Below are 13883 nucleotides of genomic sequence, written 5' to 3'. Positions count from 1 at the left end.
GTGGACTTCAACTCCCAGAATTCCATAGCCAGGATGGCTGGCTGGGGAATTCTGGGAGTTAAAGTCCACACATTTTAAGCTTGGCAAGGTTGAGAAGCACAGTTTGTCATCCTAATTCCAAGGTTGTCGAGTGCCAAGGGGGTACTTGAAGCCATCATGACATCCTTGTGTGAAGAAAATAATGTACATAGCATCATGGGACCTGTTGAGGCCATTCCAGCTTCTTCTGGTGCCTGATTCTGGAGCTACATCAAGGAAAAATCCTTGTAATTGGAAGAACATCCAAACTAAAGATTGAAGGCCATTTCATGGGCTCTTTTAAGAGTAATCTGTCTCCAGATCTGTGTCCCACATTTTATGACCTTTCTTGCCACAGTTGTTAAGTGAATCACTGCAGTTGTTAGTGACACGGTTGTTAAGTGAATCTGGCTTCCCCATTGGCTTTGTTTATCAGAAGGTCACAAAAGGGGATCACGTGACTCTGGGATGCTGCAATCGTCATAAATATGAGTCAGTGGCCAAGCATCTGAATTTTGATCACGTGGGGAATGCTGTAAGTGTGAAAAATGGTCGTAAGTCACTTTTTTCAGTGCTGTAATTTAGAATGGTCACTAAATGAACCATTGTAAGTGCTTTACTGGGATTATGACTAAAAGGACTTAGGGAACCATATGCTCAGTGGAATTTTATATTTTTTTTTTAGTGTAGCAGATTAAAAACCTGAGCCTATTAGCTCAAGAGCTGAAGTCCTTAATAAGAGGAAATAAACACGGGAACTAATTTGGCCCTGTTCTTATCTTCTGTTTATGTTGAGCAATTTTTAATGAATGTCTGCCTTATCTCTCAGGAGAAGGAAACGTAAGCAGGCAAGGGAGAATTCACTGTTCTTCCTTAAAATCTTTAAGTTCCAAAGGTCAGGCTAACCTCACCTTTCCCATCAGTCAGACGGGCAGACGGTGGCTGTTTTGGGTGGGAAAATACAGGGCAGATTGGAAACTGCCTATCCTGGAGAAGGTCCATCGGTGTGATTGCTAAGAAGCAACACCAAATGGATGACACGTGAGTCAAGTCAGTTGTGAGAAGGCTCAAAAATATGTGGAGGAGCCATACCATAGTCCTCAACTTACAACAGTTCATTTAGTGACCATTCAAAGTTACCACGGCACTGAAAAAAGCGACTTCGGGCCGTTTTTCACAGTGACAACCCTATGGCCATGTGACCAAAATTCAGACGCTTGTCAACTGGTTCATACTTGTGACCGTTGCAGCGTCCCCGGGGTCATGGGATGGCCTTTTGCCACCTTCTGACAAACAAAATTAATGGGGAATCCAGACTGACTTAACAACCGGTTTAATAACTTATCAACTGCAGTGATTCACTTATCAACTGTGGCAAGAAAGATCGTAAAATGGGGCAAAACTCACTTAACAAACGGCAGAAACTTTGGGCTCAATTGTGGTCATAAGACGAGGACTATCCGTAATGCCTCGCTCAAGGATTGCTACGTAACTCCTGGGTAGATGTTTTGAAATGATCTTGGAATGGAAACAGCTGCAAAGATCACCCAAAGATGCTTTTTCAAAAGTCAGCTGGACTTTCTTGGTTTTTTCCCTACTTTGGAAACATTTCGCTTCTCATCCCAAAAGCTTCTTCAGTTTTAACCGAAGAATTTTAGAACTGAAGAACTGAGGTTAGAACCGAAGAAGCTTCCTGGAAGAGAATTGAAAGGTTTTCAAAGAACAACCCAAGAAAGTCCAGTTGTCTTTTGGAAAAGCACTTTTGGGATAACCATGACCTGGATCAGGGATAGGCGACCTTGGCTCTTTTATGACTCGTGGACTTCAACTCCCAGAATTCCTGAGCCAGCATGGCTCAGCTTGGAAACCTCTCCCTTTCCCCTCAGCATGGCTGGCTCAGGAATTCTGGGAGTTGAAGTCCACGAGTCATAAAAGAGCCAAGGTGGCCTACCCCTGACCTGGATGATTGAGGATCTCTATAGCCATTTGGCCATTGGTTCAGTGGCTTTTACAATGGTGTTCAATGAAGGGAATTAGAACTTAGAACTCAACGCATCACATGAATAAAATTCTGGCCCTCATGATTGCCATTTGCGATCTTCCCTATTGGATCCCCACAACAAAGTCAATAGAAAAGCCTGCAATGAAGATTGAGGGAGGATTCTAAAAGTTGTGGACTTCAACTCCTAGAATTCTCAACAAGAGAGAGCCATCTTGGCTAAGGAATTCTGGGAGTTGAAGTCCACAGTTCTGAAAGTTGCCCAGTTTGGGAAATATTAACTTAGGTGGACACCTAATAACTATCCCCAAGGTGAGGCCATCACCTTCTAAAACAGGGGTCTTCAAACATGGCCCTTTTATGACCTGTGAACTTCAACTCCCAGAATTCCTCAGCCAGGCATGCTGGCTGAGGAATTCTGGGAGTTATAGTCCACAGCTCATAAAAGGGCCAAGTTTGAAGACCCCTGTTCTAAAATATTCTGTTCACTGTCCCATGGGGAAACACCGCCAGCTGGTTGTACCTTGGTGTAGGATCCTAACCTCACTGGAGCAACCCAAAATATTTCTGCAATAAAAGCCTTGCCACGAACCAAGCGCTCAGCATAACAGGGAAGGTGACAATAATTTCAAGCAGGCAATTGGCTGCCAACAACCTCTGTGAATGAGATTCCCATGTGGGTCGACCTATGTTTTGAATAAAGATATAGATCTCGGTTCAGTATCCTCAAAACTTTTGAAGAACTTAATGCTTTGTTTTAAAAAAAACAATGTGGTTTTGTTTTTTTTTAAAAAAATTAAAAATCCCATCCTTTTTTTTTTTTTTTTTTTTGGGAAAGGGGAAAAAACAATAGTGCTGAGAAAACAGCCTGAAGTCTAGGGAACATTGAAGGTCAAAGAGAGAAAGCTGTTTGCGCCATTAAAACCAATCTATTCTAATCTATGGAAAAAGTGATTCAGCTTAATCAGCCTTTATTACCTTGATTACAAGCTCAGGATGCCAGGTCTCTCAAGAACCTCCTTACCTTTAAGTAAATTGGCCCATCTCTCTCTCTCTCTCTCTCTCTCTCTCTCTCTCTCTCTCTCTCTCTCTCTCTCTCTCTCTCTCTCTCTCTCTTCTTGCAAAGTCCTGTGGTGTGTCCTTCCTTCTTTGACCACTCATCAATTTTGACAAACTTGAACGTGGAGCCCTGTCCAGCAAAATGCAATTTAGTGGTAAGAAAAGCAAGGTCCTACTCATAGCCAAGAAAAACTGGACCTTCTGTGATTTTCCTTGAAGACGTTTCGCTTCTCATCCAGGAAGCTTCTTCAGTTCTGACTGAGTGGTGGAGGATGGAAGTGGAAGCCTCAACGACTCTCAGAAAGAGTACTAAACGACCAGATGGCTGCAAGGAATATAAGCCCTTCCATCCTCTATCATTCAGTCAGAATTGAAGAAGCTCCTTGGATGAGAAGTGAAATGTCTTCAAGGAATAAAGAAGAATGCCCAGCACCTTTGGAATGACCATGACCTGGATAACTGAGAATCTCCATAGATAATTTGTCTTTCCATTTTTGTGCATATATGAGTCTCACTGCAGTCAACATATGTAATGTTCTGACTGATTTTTTTCTAGTTCTTTGTCCAAGAGTCCTAAAAGAAAGAAAAAAAAATCTGGTTTCAGTTTTATTTTTCTTTTATGAATGTTTGGAATTAAAACAAAAATCTGGCCCCGGTGTTTCTTTGCTTTATTGCAAGTCCATCAAAGATGTGAGGCTGCATCTTGCAAATTTTGCAGACAAATACAGAGATCACATGGTAGAAATTTGATGATAAAATAAACAGTACCGAGTCCAATTAAGACTTGATTAAATTCTTCAACAATAAATATCTTAATGCAAACAGAAAACCAGTACAGAAATAAACCACGCATTAGACTACAGTTCCAACTCTCTTTAATACCTTGGTGATTTAAATAAAAAAGTGACTTTTAATGAAGTTCTTTTTTTTTAAAAAAAAAATCTTTTTTCTCTCCCTGGAAATCTGTTCAACTTCATCAAACAAAGTTCTTCCCAGCTAACCCTCAAAATTTTTATAAACTTTATACATACATACATACATACATACATACATACATACATACATACATACATGTAGGTCTTTGGTTATTCGGGTTTTCTCCTGCGTAAAATTGGAAGTGTCTTGGCGACGAATGGGACTTCGTCGAAACGTCGCCAAGACACTTCCAATTTTACGCGGGAGAAAACCCGAATAACCAAAGACCTACATACAAACACCCGCGAAAACCTCAGAAATATATAAACTTCATTACAGATGCTTCCGTGGTTATATAAAGTCACAAAATAACAGTAAAAATATTGAACTTAAAAAAAGCTGCCTAATAAAATAACAGAAGGAAGTAGAAAGCCAGCCGGATGAACATTTGATTGCAGTCCACCAAATAATCACACAGTAAAATTTAGAAAATTAAACTAAGCCAGCAATGAAAAGAGAGTTATTGTGGATATTAAGATAGAAGTTTGAAAGGTTAAGAATCCGGAGATGGATGCTCAGACTGTTTTATAAGAAGCAGGTGGGTGAAAGTATATGACTAATACATTTTAGAATATATACAGATGCCCGAATGTGAATTTGAGGTCCTCCCCTCCCCCATCCCGTCTTATCCACAATGGCTTTCTATTCTAAAAAAATCTTTTTTAATCATTTGAGATTTTTCTTTCTTTCTTTCCCAGGTCAGATTTAACTTCTGTTTCTGACTCACATTGCGTTCTACTAACATTCAGGGGAAAGTTCTATGAACTTTTTTTTTTCTTTTGTTCTTTCTTTTTCTCTCTGAGTCAGTCTAGATAAGGTCTTGCAATTTTCTTGGCAATAGTTTTGAAAGTGGTTTGCTTTCTTTCAGAAGTTGTGGATGCTTCATCACTGCGTTTTTTTTAAAGAAGAGACAATAATAATAGTAATAGTAATAATGATGATGATGATGATGATAAAGTTGGAAGGGACCTTGGAGGTCATCTAGTCCAACCTCCTGCTCAGGCAGGAAACCCTATACCATTTCGGATAAATGGCTGTCCAGTCTCTTCTTAAAAACTTCCAGTGTTGGAGCATTCACCACTTCTGGAGGCAGGTTGTTCCACTGGTTAATTGTTCTAACTGTCAGGAAGTTTCTCCTTAGTTCTAGGTTGCTTCTCTCCTTGGTTAGTTTCCACCCGTTGCTTCTTGTCCTGCCTTCAGGCGCTTTGGAGAATAGCTTGACTCCCTCTTCTTTGGGGCAGCCCCTGAGATATTGGAAGACTGCTATCATGTCCCCCCTCGTCCTTCTCTTCATTAAACCAGACATATCCAATTCCAGCAACCGTTCCTTATATGTTTTAGCCTCCAGTCCCCTGATCATCTTTGTTGCTCTTCTCTGTACTCTTTCTAGAGTCTCAACATCTTTTTTACATCGTGGTGACCAAAACTGGATGCAGTATTCCAAGTGTGGCCTTACCAAGCCATTTATCCGAAAGGGCACAGGGTGTCCTGTTTGAGCAGGGGGTTGGACTAGATGACCTCCAAGGTCCTTTCCAACTCTATTCTGATTGATTGATTGATTGATTGATTGATTGATTGGATGGTTACACATAGCTTCTGCAAGTTTCTGTAGCTCGTGTGTTCCTCAATTTTCTCTTACGTCGCTCCAGATGTCTTGGAACAACAATTCCCATTGGCCCTGCTGTTCAAAAACCCTTGAGGTCCTCCTCCTTCCAATGCACTGAGGAGTTGGTTGACCTTCTTTGGGAAGAGGCTTCCTAAACCTCAAGAAAATACCATTTAGTTGCAGGTTAGGAAAAATGATGGGAAACACAGATGTTGCTTCTCCTCCAATATCTTACCCTCAACTTGGCGTTCCCGGAACATTTGCAACCATGGATGGAATTAGAACTTCCTTCTATTGTCCACACATGATGTCCCACAGGTCCCGACTGACGCATATTTCATCAGTGAGTTGGCTTCAAGCAATTGCCATGGGAATTTCACAGTGCCGGTCATTCAGTGAAAAAAATGGCCAATAAATCTCATCAACTTTCCACTTTCTTCTTCTTTCGGTAATGTTTGGGACTTGACATTCCTTGAAAGAGTCCCTAATATAAATCAACTCTTAGAATTGTTCTTTGATGATGGTAGTTTATTAATACAAACCCTTTTTTTAGTGAGAGCAACTCACTTTCCATGGCAGCAGTTAAAAAGCTTTTTTTAGTCCAAATACTTCCTTGATACACCGAGCTTTGCTTTGGCATTCCAGGTAACAATCACAATTATTCTTTGCGTTTATTTTTAGAATCAGTGGGGTTTTTTTATGCAAACAAAAAATTAATATTTGTACTTTAAAATGTGATTTATTTATTTTTTTAGTTCAAATTCTAGTTAAACTCCTCCAATTTTAAGGGGAAGCCAGGTATGGCCATTGAAAATGTATCCTGTGGTTTGGATACTTTTTTTTTTCAGTGAGAAGGTTTTAAATATTTAATTTCTTTAAAAAACGGGGTCAATTGTGGCCGTCAGTAAATTATTTACAGTACCTGTATAGGTAAGTATTGCTCCCTCTATATTTTCCTGGCATTTTACTCCACGAGATATTTTGAAGGACCCGTTCAAGAGGTTGTGTTTTCACTGTGTGTTCAAATGTCTCTCCACCTTCCTAGGGAGATAACCAGATTTCCAGTGGAGGAAAATGAAACGCAAGCCAGTTTCTTAAATCTAGTTTTGATGAGATCCTTCTTTTTCTCCCCAACAGAGTTCGTGGAGATATGGATGTCATCACAAACCCACTAATCGGTGCACACGGATACTGCACACAGGTAAATAGCAGAGCAGGGCCCGTGAGTTAGAGGTGCAACTAAAAGGAACAATCCATGGGGAATTGTTAGTTGCCAAGGGGTCAAATCAAGGTAAGCAGTAACATGGTTCTACACTAGAGTAAGTAGCTGTTTGATGTCACTTTGAAGGCTCATCAACTTGCTGATGTCCTCCAGGGACCCATAATGCAGCCTCTCTCGGTGGTGGCCCACTTCTGGGCAAGACCTGGCTCAAAAACAGTAACTGTGAGAGGGACCTTGGAGTCCTAGTGGACGATCAATTGACCATGAGCCAGCAGTGTGCAGCAGCAGCCAAAAAAGCAAATACAATCCTGGGTTGTATAAACAGAGGCATAGAATCAAGGTCAGGCAAAGTGTTAGTACCGCTTTGTAAAGCCTTAGTAAGACCACACCTGGAGTACTGCAGCCAAGTTTGGTCACCATATCACAAAAAAGTTGTTGAGAGTTTGGAAAAAATTCAGAGAAGAGCAACTAAGATGATCCAAGGCCTGGAGACTAAAACATACGAAGAACGGCTGCAGGACTTGGGTTTGGCTAGTCTACAGAAAAGAAGAAACAGGGGAGACATGATAGCAGCGTTCTAGTATCTGATGGGCTGCCACAAGGAAGAGGGGGTCACGTTATTCTCCAAAGCACCAGAGGGAAGGACGAGAAACAATGGTTGGAAACTGAACAAAGAGAGAAGCAACCTGGAATTAAGGAGAAACTTCCTAACAGTGAGGACAATTAACCAGTGGAACAGCTTGCCTCCAGAAATCATGGGCGCTCCATCACTGGAGGTTTTTAAGAAAAAGCTAGACAGTCACTTGTCTGATATGGTATAGATTTTCTGCTTAAGCGGGGGCTGGACTAGAAGACCTCCAAGATCCCTTCCATCTCTATTCTATTCTATCTCTGCACATTAAGTGTGCAGAAAGATTCAAATATGGTTTGTTTGTGACACCTTTCAAGGATATTCTTTTCTGAAGCAGAATTTTAGAAATACTCAACTTTAAATATATTCTTCAAACATTCCCTGTTCATCCACCATGGGGCAAAAGCTACTTAACAACTGTCTCACTTAGCAACCGAAATATGGGGCTCAGATGTGAGCATCAGTCAAGGACTACCTGTATTATCATGTATACTGGTAGTCCTACGACCACATTTGAGCCCAACATTTTTGTCGTTAAGTGAGACATTTGTTAAGTGAATTTTGCTCCATTTTTGCTCCATAAGTGGTTCCCTGCAGTTGTTAAGTGAGTCACACGATTAAGTGATTCTGGCTTCATCCTTGACTTTGTTTGTCAGAAGGTTGCAGAAGGGGATCACCTGAACCCGGGACACTGCAACCGTCATAGATATGAGTCAGTTGCTGAGCATCTGAGTGTTGAACACGTGATTGTGGGGATGCTGCAATGGTTGTAAGCGTGAAAAACGGTCAGAAGTCAGTTTTTAACTTGAATGATCATTAAACAGACTGTTGTAAGTCAAGGACAACCTATAATTAAGCTTCCATATACCAAAAAAGTAGAAGAATTTTGATCCTCTTCCTTAAATGGTGGGTTTCTGCCTGAGCAGGGGGTTGGACTCGATGACCTCCAAGGTCCCTTCCAACTTTATTATTATTATTATTATTATTATTATTATTATTATTATTATTATTATTATTATTATTATTATTATTATTATTATTATTATTATTATTATTATTATTATTATTATTATTATTATCATTATTATTATTATCATCATTATTATTATTATCATTATTATTATCATTATTATTATTAAATTCATTTCAGGCAAAGGCTGACTTGGAGCCAAGTGATTGTATCAGATCTTTGAGTCTGTCTGACCAGTGCTTAATCCATCCACCATTTTGTTCTCCTGAAACTAGGAACTGGTCAACCTGCTACTGACCGGCAAGGCCGTATCCAACGTCTTCAACGATATGATGGAGCTGGACTCAGGAAACGGCAACATCACCGTCCTGAAAGGGGTCACTGGCCGTAGTGACCTGGGCTTGCTGTCCCTCTTCGAGCATTACGACGTCTGTCAGGTATGGAGAAGACTTGTGAAAAAGCTGGGGTTGACGTCCCTTTGTCTGAAATCACGTGAAGTATTAATATCACTTTACAATGCCTTGGTAAGGCCACACTTGGAATACTGCATCCAGTTTTGGTCACCACGATGTAAAAAAGATGCTGAGACTCTGGAAAGAGTACAGAGAAGAGCAACAAAGATGATCAGGGGACTGGAGGCTAAAACATATAAGGAACGGCTGCTAGAATTGGGTATGTCTAGGTCAGGGGTAGGCCACCTTGGCTCTTTTATGACTCGTGGACTTCAACTCCCAGAATTCCTGAGCCAGCCATGCTGAGGGGAAAGGGAGAGGTTTCCAAGCTGAGCCATGCTGGCTCAGGAATTCTGGGAGTTGAAGTCCACAAGTCCACAAGTCATAAAAGAGCCAAGGTTGCCTACTCCTGGTCTAGACTAACAAAGAGAAGGACTACAGAGACATGCTAGCAATCTTTCAGTATTTGAGGGGCTGCCCCAAAGAAGAGGAAGTCAAGCTATTTTCCAAGGTGCCTGAAGGCAGGACAAGAAGCAACAGATGGAAACCAATCAAGGAGAGAAGCAACCTAGAACTAAGGAGAAATTTCCTGACAGTGAGAACAATTAATCAGTGGAACAACCTGCCTCCAGAAGTTGTGAGTGCTCCATCCCTGGAGATTTTTATGAAGAGATTGGATAGTCACTTGTCTGCAATGATAGGGTCTCCTGCAAGCAAAGGGTTGGACTAGAAGACCTCCAAGGTCCCTCCCAGCTCTGTTATTCTTTTTATTTGAAGCTAATCAATCCATCAAGTAACTCAAAAGGAGGATTTCATTTGAGTTGAGCTAACTAGACTTCTGTTGCCGCTGAAGTCAACACAAACATTTGGCCTCTCTGTGTGTCCTTTGCTTTGTTCTATACGCCAGTTTTCTCCTTAATTCTATTTCAAACAACTTCCTTTTTCTAATACAGGTAATCCTCGATTTAACAACCATAACTGAGCCCAAAATTTCTGTTGCTAAGCAAGACATTTGTTAATGAGTTTTGCCTCATTTTCCTGCCATGCTTGCTAAGTGGATCGCTGCAGTTGTTAAGTTGGAAACAGGGTTGTTAAGCGAATCTGGCTTCCCCATTGAGTTTGCTTGCCAGAAGGTCACAGAAGGGGATCACGTGACCTCAGGACACTGCAACCATCGTAAATATGAGCCAGATGCTTAGGACTTGAAATTTGATCACATGACCAGAGGAATGCTGCAACGGTCGTTAAGTGTGAAAAATGATCATAAGTCACTTTTTTCAGTGCTATTGTAGCTTCGGACAATCATTAAACGAATTGTTGTAAGTTGAGGATCTGTGGACTTCAGTTCCTAGAATTTTCCTGCTTTGCTGACTGGGGAATTCTGGGAAATGAAGTCCACACACCTTCAAGTTGTCAAAGTTGAGAAACATTGATTCTGAAGATTTGCGTCTTTGGGGAATTGGATACCGTCCAATGTGTTCCTCTTGCTAACTGAGAACTTTGTAATCAATTTGTTGTTGTTAGTTGCGAAGTCGTGTCTGACCCATCGTGACCCCCTGGACAACGTTCCTCCAGGCCTTCCTGTCCTCTACCATCTTCTGAAGTCCATTTAAGGTCACGCCTGCTGCTTCAGGGACTCCATCCAGCCACCTCCTTCTCTGTCGTCCCCTTCTTCTCTTGCCCTCCATCTTTCCCAGCATCAGGCTCTTCTCCAGTGAGTCCTTCCTTCTCATTAGGTGGCCAAAGTACTTGAGTGTCAACTTCAGGATCTGGCCTTCTAAAGAGCAGTCGGGGTTGATCTCCTCTAGGACTGACCGGTTTGAACGCCTTGCAGTCCAAGGGACTCGCAGGACCCTTCTCCAGCACCATAGTTCAAAGGCCTCCATTCTTTTGCGCTCAGCCTTTCTTATGGTCCAACTTTCACAGCCATCCATTGCAACTGGGAAAACCATGGCCTTGACTATACGCCCTTTTGTTGGCAAGGTGATGTCTCTGCTTTTCAGTATGCTGTCTAGATTTGCCATAGCTTTCCTCCCCAGGAGCAAGCGTCTTTTAATTTCTTGGCTGCAGTCCCCATCTGCGGTGATCTTGGAGCCCAGGAAAATGAAATCTGTCACTACCTCCATTTCTTCCCCATCTATTTGCCAGGAATTGAGAGGGCCGGATGCCATGATCTTGGCTTTCTTAATGTTGAGTTTCAAGCCAACTTTTGCACTCTCCTTCTTCACCCGCATCAAGAGGTGAATTGTGATTGTAATTGTAATTTAATTGTAATCAATTAAAAGATGGTTTAACTGAAAACATGCCAGCATTCAATATAGGGATTAGTTCGAAATGCACCTCTGTACACAGAAGGGATATCAAAAAAGTAAAAATTAAGGGGTTTGCCCGTATTTTGATGGGTTTTGAAGTGAGGGAGGACAACTTTATTTACTGGAAGAGCATGAAAAAAAAATCTCAGAAATAACCTTTTTCAGCTGCTTCTGTTGACGTTGGCACAGCCAGAAGCAAAAGTGGAATCCAATCCCTTGCAGTTACCCACCCAGAAATGCAGACATTCCTCGTGTCCAGCGGTCAAAGAGATTAAATCCCCAGAGAAATACTGTGTAGCTTCTCTAGAAAGTGAAAATTCCTGAGGTTGAAGAGGTGAATAATTTTTTCTCCAGTTTGTGTGCTTCTCGCCATTACTTTGTGCAACAACACTAGGCAGCACCCATAAAGCTCCTCTTTTACTTTGCTTTTTACTCTTTGCTTTATATTTTTCATTACTTTACTCTTTACTCTTTAGTTTTTACTTCTTACTTTATACTTTCCTTTTTACTTTACTCTTTATTTTACTCTTTACTCTTTCTTCTACTTTTTACTTTACTCTTTACTTCTTACTTTAATTTATACTTTGCTTTTTTACTTTTTACTTACTCTACTTTACTTTATTTTACTCTATTTGTTTTACGACTTTTTATTCTTTACTCTACTCTTTATTTTACTCTTTATTCTTTACTTTTACTTTACTCTTTACACTTTACTTTTTACTCTTTAAACTTTTTACTCGTTACTTCTTACTTTATACTTTGCTTTTTTACTTTACTTTACTCCTTACTTTTTACTTTACTCTTTATTTTACTCTTTACTCTTTACTTTACTTTTTACTTTACTCTTTACTTCTTACTTTAATTTATACTTTGCTTTTTTACTTTTTACTTACTCTACTTTACTCTTTATTTTACTCTATTTGCTTTACGACTCTTTATTCTTTACTCTTTATTTTACTCTTTATTCTTTACTTTTACTTTACTCTTTACTCTTTACTTTTTACTCTTTAAACTTTTTACTCTTTACTTCTTACTTTATACTTTGCTTTTTTACTTTACTTTACTCCTTACTTTTTACTTTACTCTTTATTTTACTCTTTACTCTTTATACTTTTTACTTTACTCTTTACTTCTTACTTTAATTTATACTTTGCTTTTTATTTTACTTTACTCTTTACTTTTTACCTTACCCTTTATTTTACTCTTTACTCTTTACTTTACTCTACTTTTTACTTTACTCCTTACTTCTTACTTTATACTTTGCTTTTTTACTTTACTTTACTCCTTACTTTTTATTTTACTCTTTATTTTATTTTACTCTTTGCTTTACTCTTTACTTCTTTAATTTATACTTTAGTTTTTACTTTACTTTAGTTTATACTTTAATGTACCTTTTGTCACACCATGATCTGATCTCCATCCATATCCTATTTTTCTTCTTCTTCGCACCTGACACACCTTTTATTCTTTGGCTTCTCTCTCCTAAAATTGTAACCTTTGGGGATCAAAATTAATGCCTGTTTTAGGGCATTTTCTCTAAAACTCCCCCCCCCCCAACAAGCTGACTGGTGAATACTAAGAATTGAAGTCCACACATCTTAAAGTTGCTGAAGTTGAGAAACACCCGTGTAAACCAATACCGTTGCGACACACACCCTTTATTCTTGCAATGATTAATTTCACGGAAAAGAATACTGTATTAGGCTGTTGGCATCATCTCTTACTCCTCTGGCAAAAGCAGATAATAGGATCTCTTCCTTTGTTTACTGAAGGAAACCCTTTTCAAGTTTTGTTGGGTTTTGTGTTTTTTTGCCCTGGCTCCATTACAACCATCACAACTGTTGCTATTTATATAAAATGATCTACAAAGATAGAAATCAGATCAGCATTACTGTTTTGTTTTTGATGGGGATTTCTGCACCGGTCCTGACTTCTGGATCATTCTGTCTGGGGGGTCTTGGGCCAAAAGTTTGCTCTTGTACAGTGACTTACGCTGTAGTCCTCGACTTACAACAGTGACCGATCGAAGTTACAACATCACTGAGAAAAGTGACTTATGACCGTTTTTCACACTTAACGACCGTTGCAGAATCCCCCCCTGGTCATGTGATCGAAATTCAGACGCTTGGCAACTGACTCGTATTTATGACAGTTGTTGTCTCCCAGGGTCCTGTGATCCCCTTTTGTGACCTTCTGACAAGCAAAGCCAATGGGGAAGACAGATTCACTTAACAACCATGTTACTAACTTAATAACTGTAGTGATTCACTTAACAACTGTGGCAAGAAAGGTGACCAGATAGACTGACCTTCTCAAGATGATCTGTTTCCAACCTGGTCCTTCAGGTCTTCCAATGGTTGCCCCATTGTTGGCACTTAGTGACCAGATAGATTGACCTTCTCTAGATGATCTGTCTCCAACCTGGTCCTTCAAGTCTTCCAATGGTGCCCCCATCTCCACTGTAACTTAGTCCATCCACCTTCTGCTGGTCTTCCTCATCTCTTTCCTTCCTTATTTTCCTCCATAATGGACTTTACGAGAGAGATGGGTGATTGACTGATTGATTGATTGCATGCTTTAATATTGACTTTTTTTTTTTTATTGAAAATTTTAAAAGTTTTACAATATATCTCCCCCCC

General features: G+C 40.0%; 1 protein-coding gene across 1 annotated transcript in view; it reads left to right on the top strand.

Annotated features, from left to right (window-relative positions):
• The window catches only part of MINDY4 (MINDY lysine 48 deubiquitinase 4), an 86236-nt gene that overhangs the window by 47755 nt on the left and 24598 nt on the right, over positions 1 to 13883 (top strand). Inside the window, exons 12-13 of the mRNA XM_015812402.2 lie at positions 6795 to 6858; positions 8756 to 8917. Of these exons, the coding sequence (XP_015667888.2) occupies positions 6795 to 6858; positions 8756 to 8917 (226 nt within the window). The remainder of the gene's footprint in view (positions 1 to 6794; positions 6859 to 8755; positions 8918 to 13883) is intronic.

Source organism: Protobothrops mucrosquamatus, unplaced genomic scaffold (genome assembly GCF_001527695.2).
Source record: "Protobothrops mucrosquamatus isolate PMUCROS unplaced genomic scaffold, P.Mucros_1.0 scaffold81, whole genome shotgun sequence".
NCBI classification, from domain to species: Eukaryota; Metazoa; Chordata; class Lepidosauria; order Squamata; family Viperidae; genus Protobothrops; species Protobothrops mucrosquamatus.
This window is presented reverse-complemented; position numbering and strand designations above follow the sequence as displayed.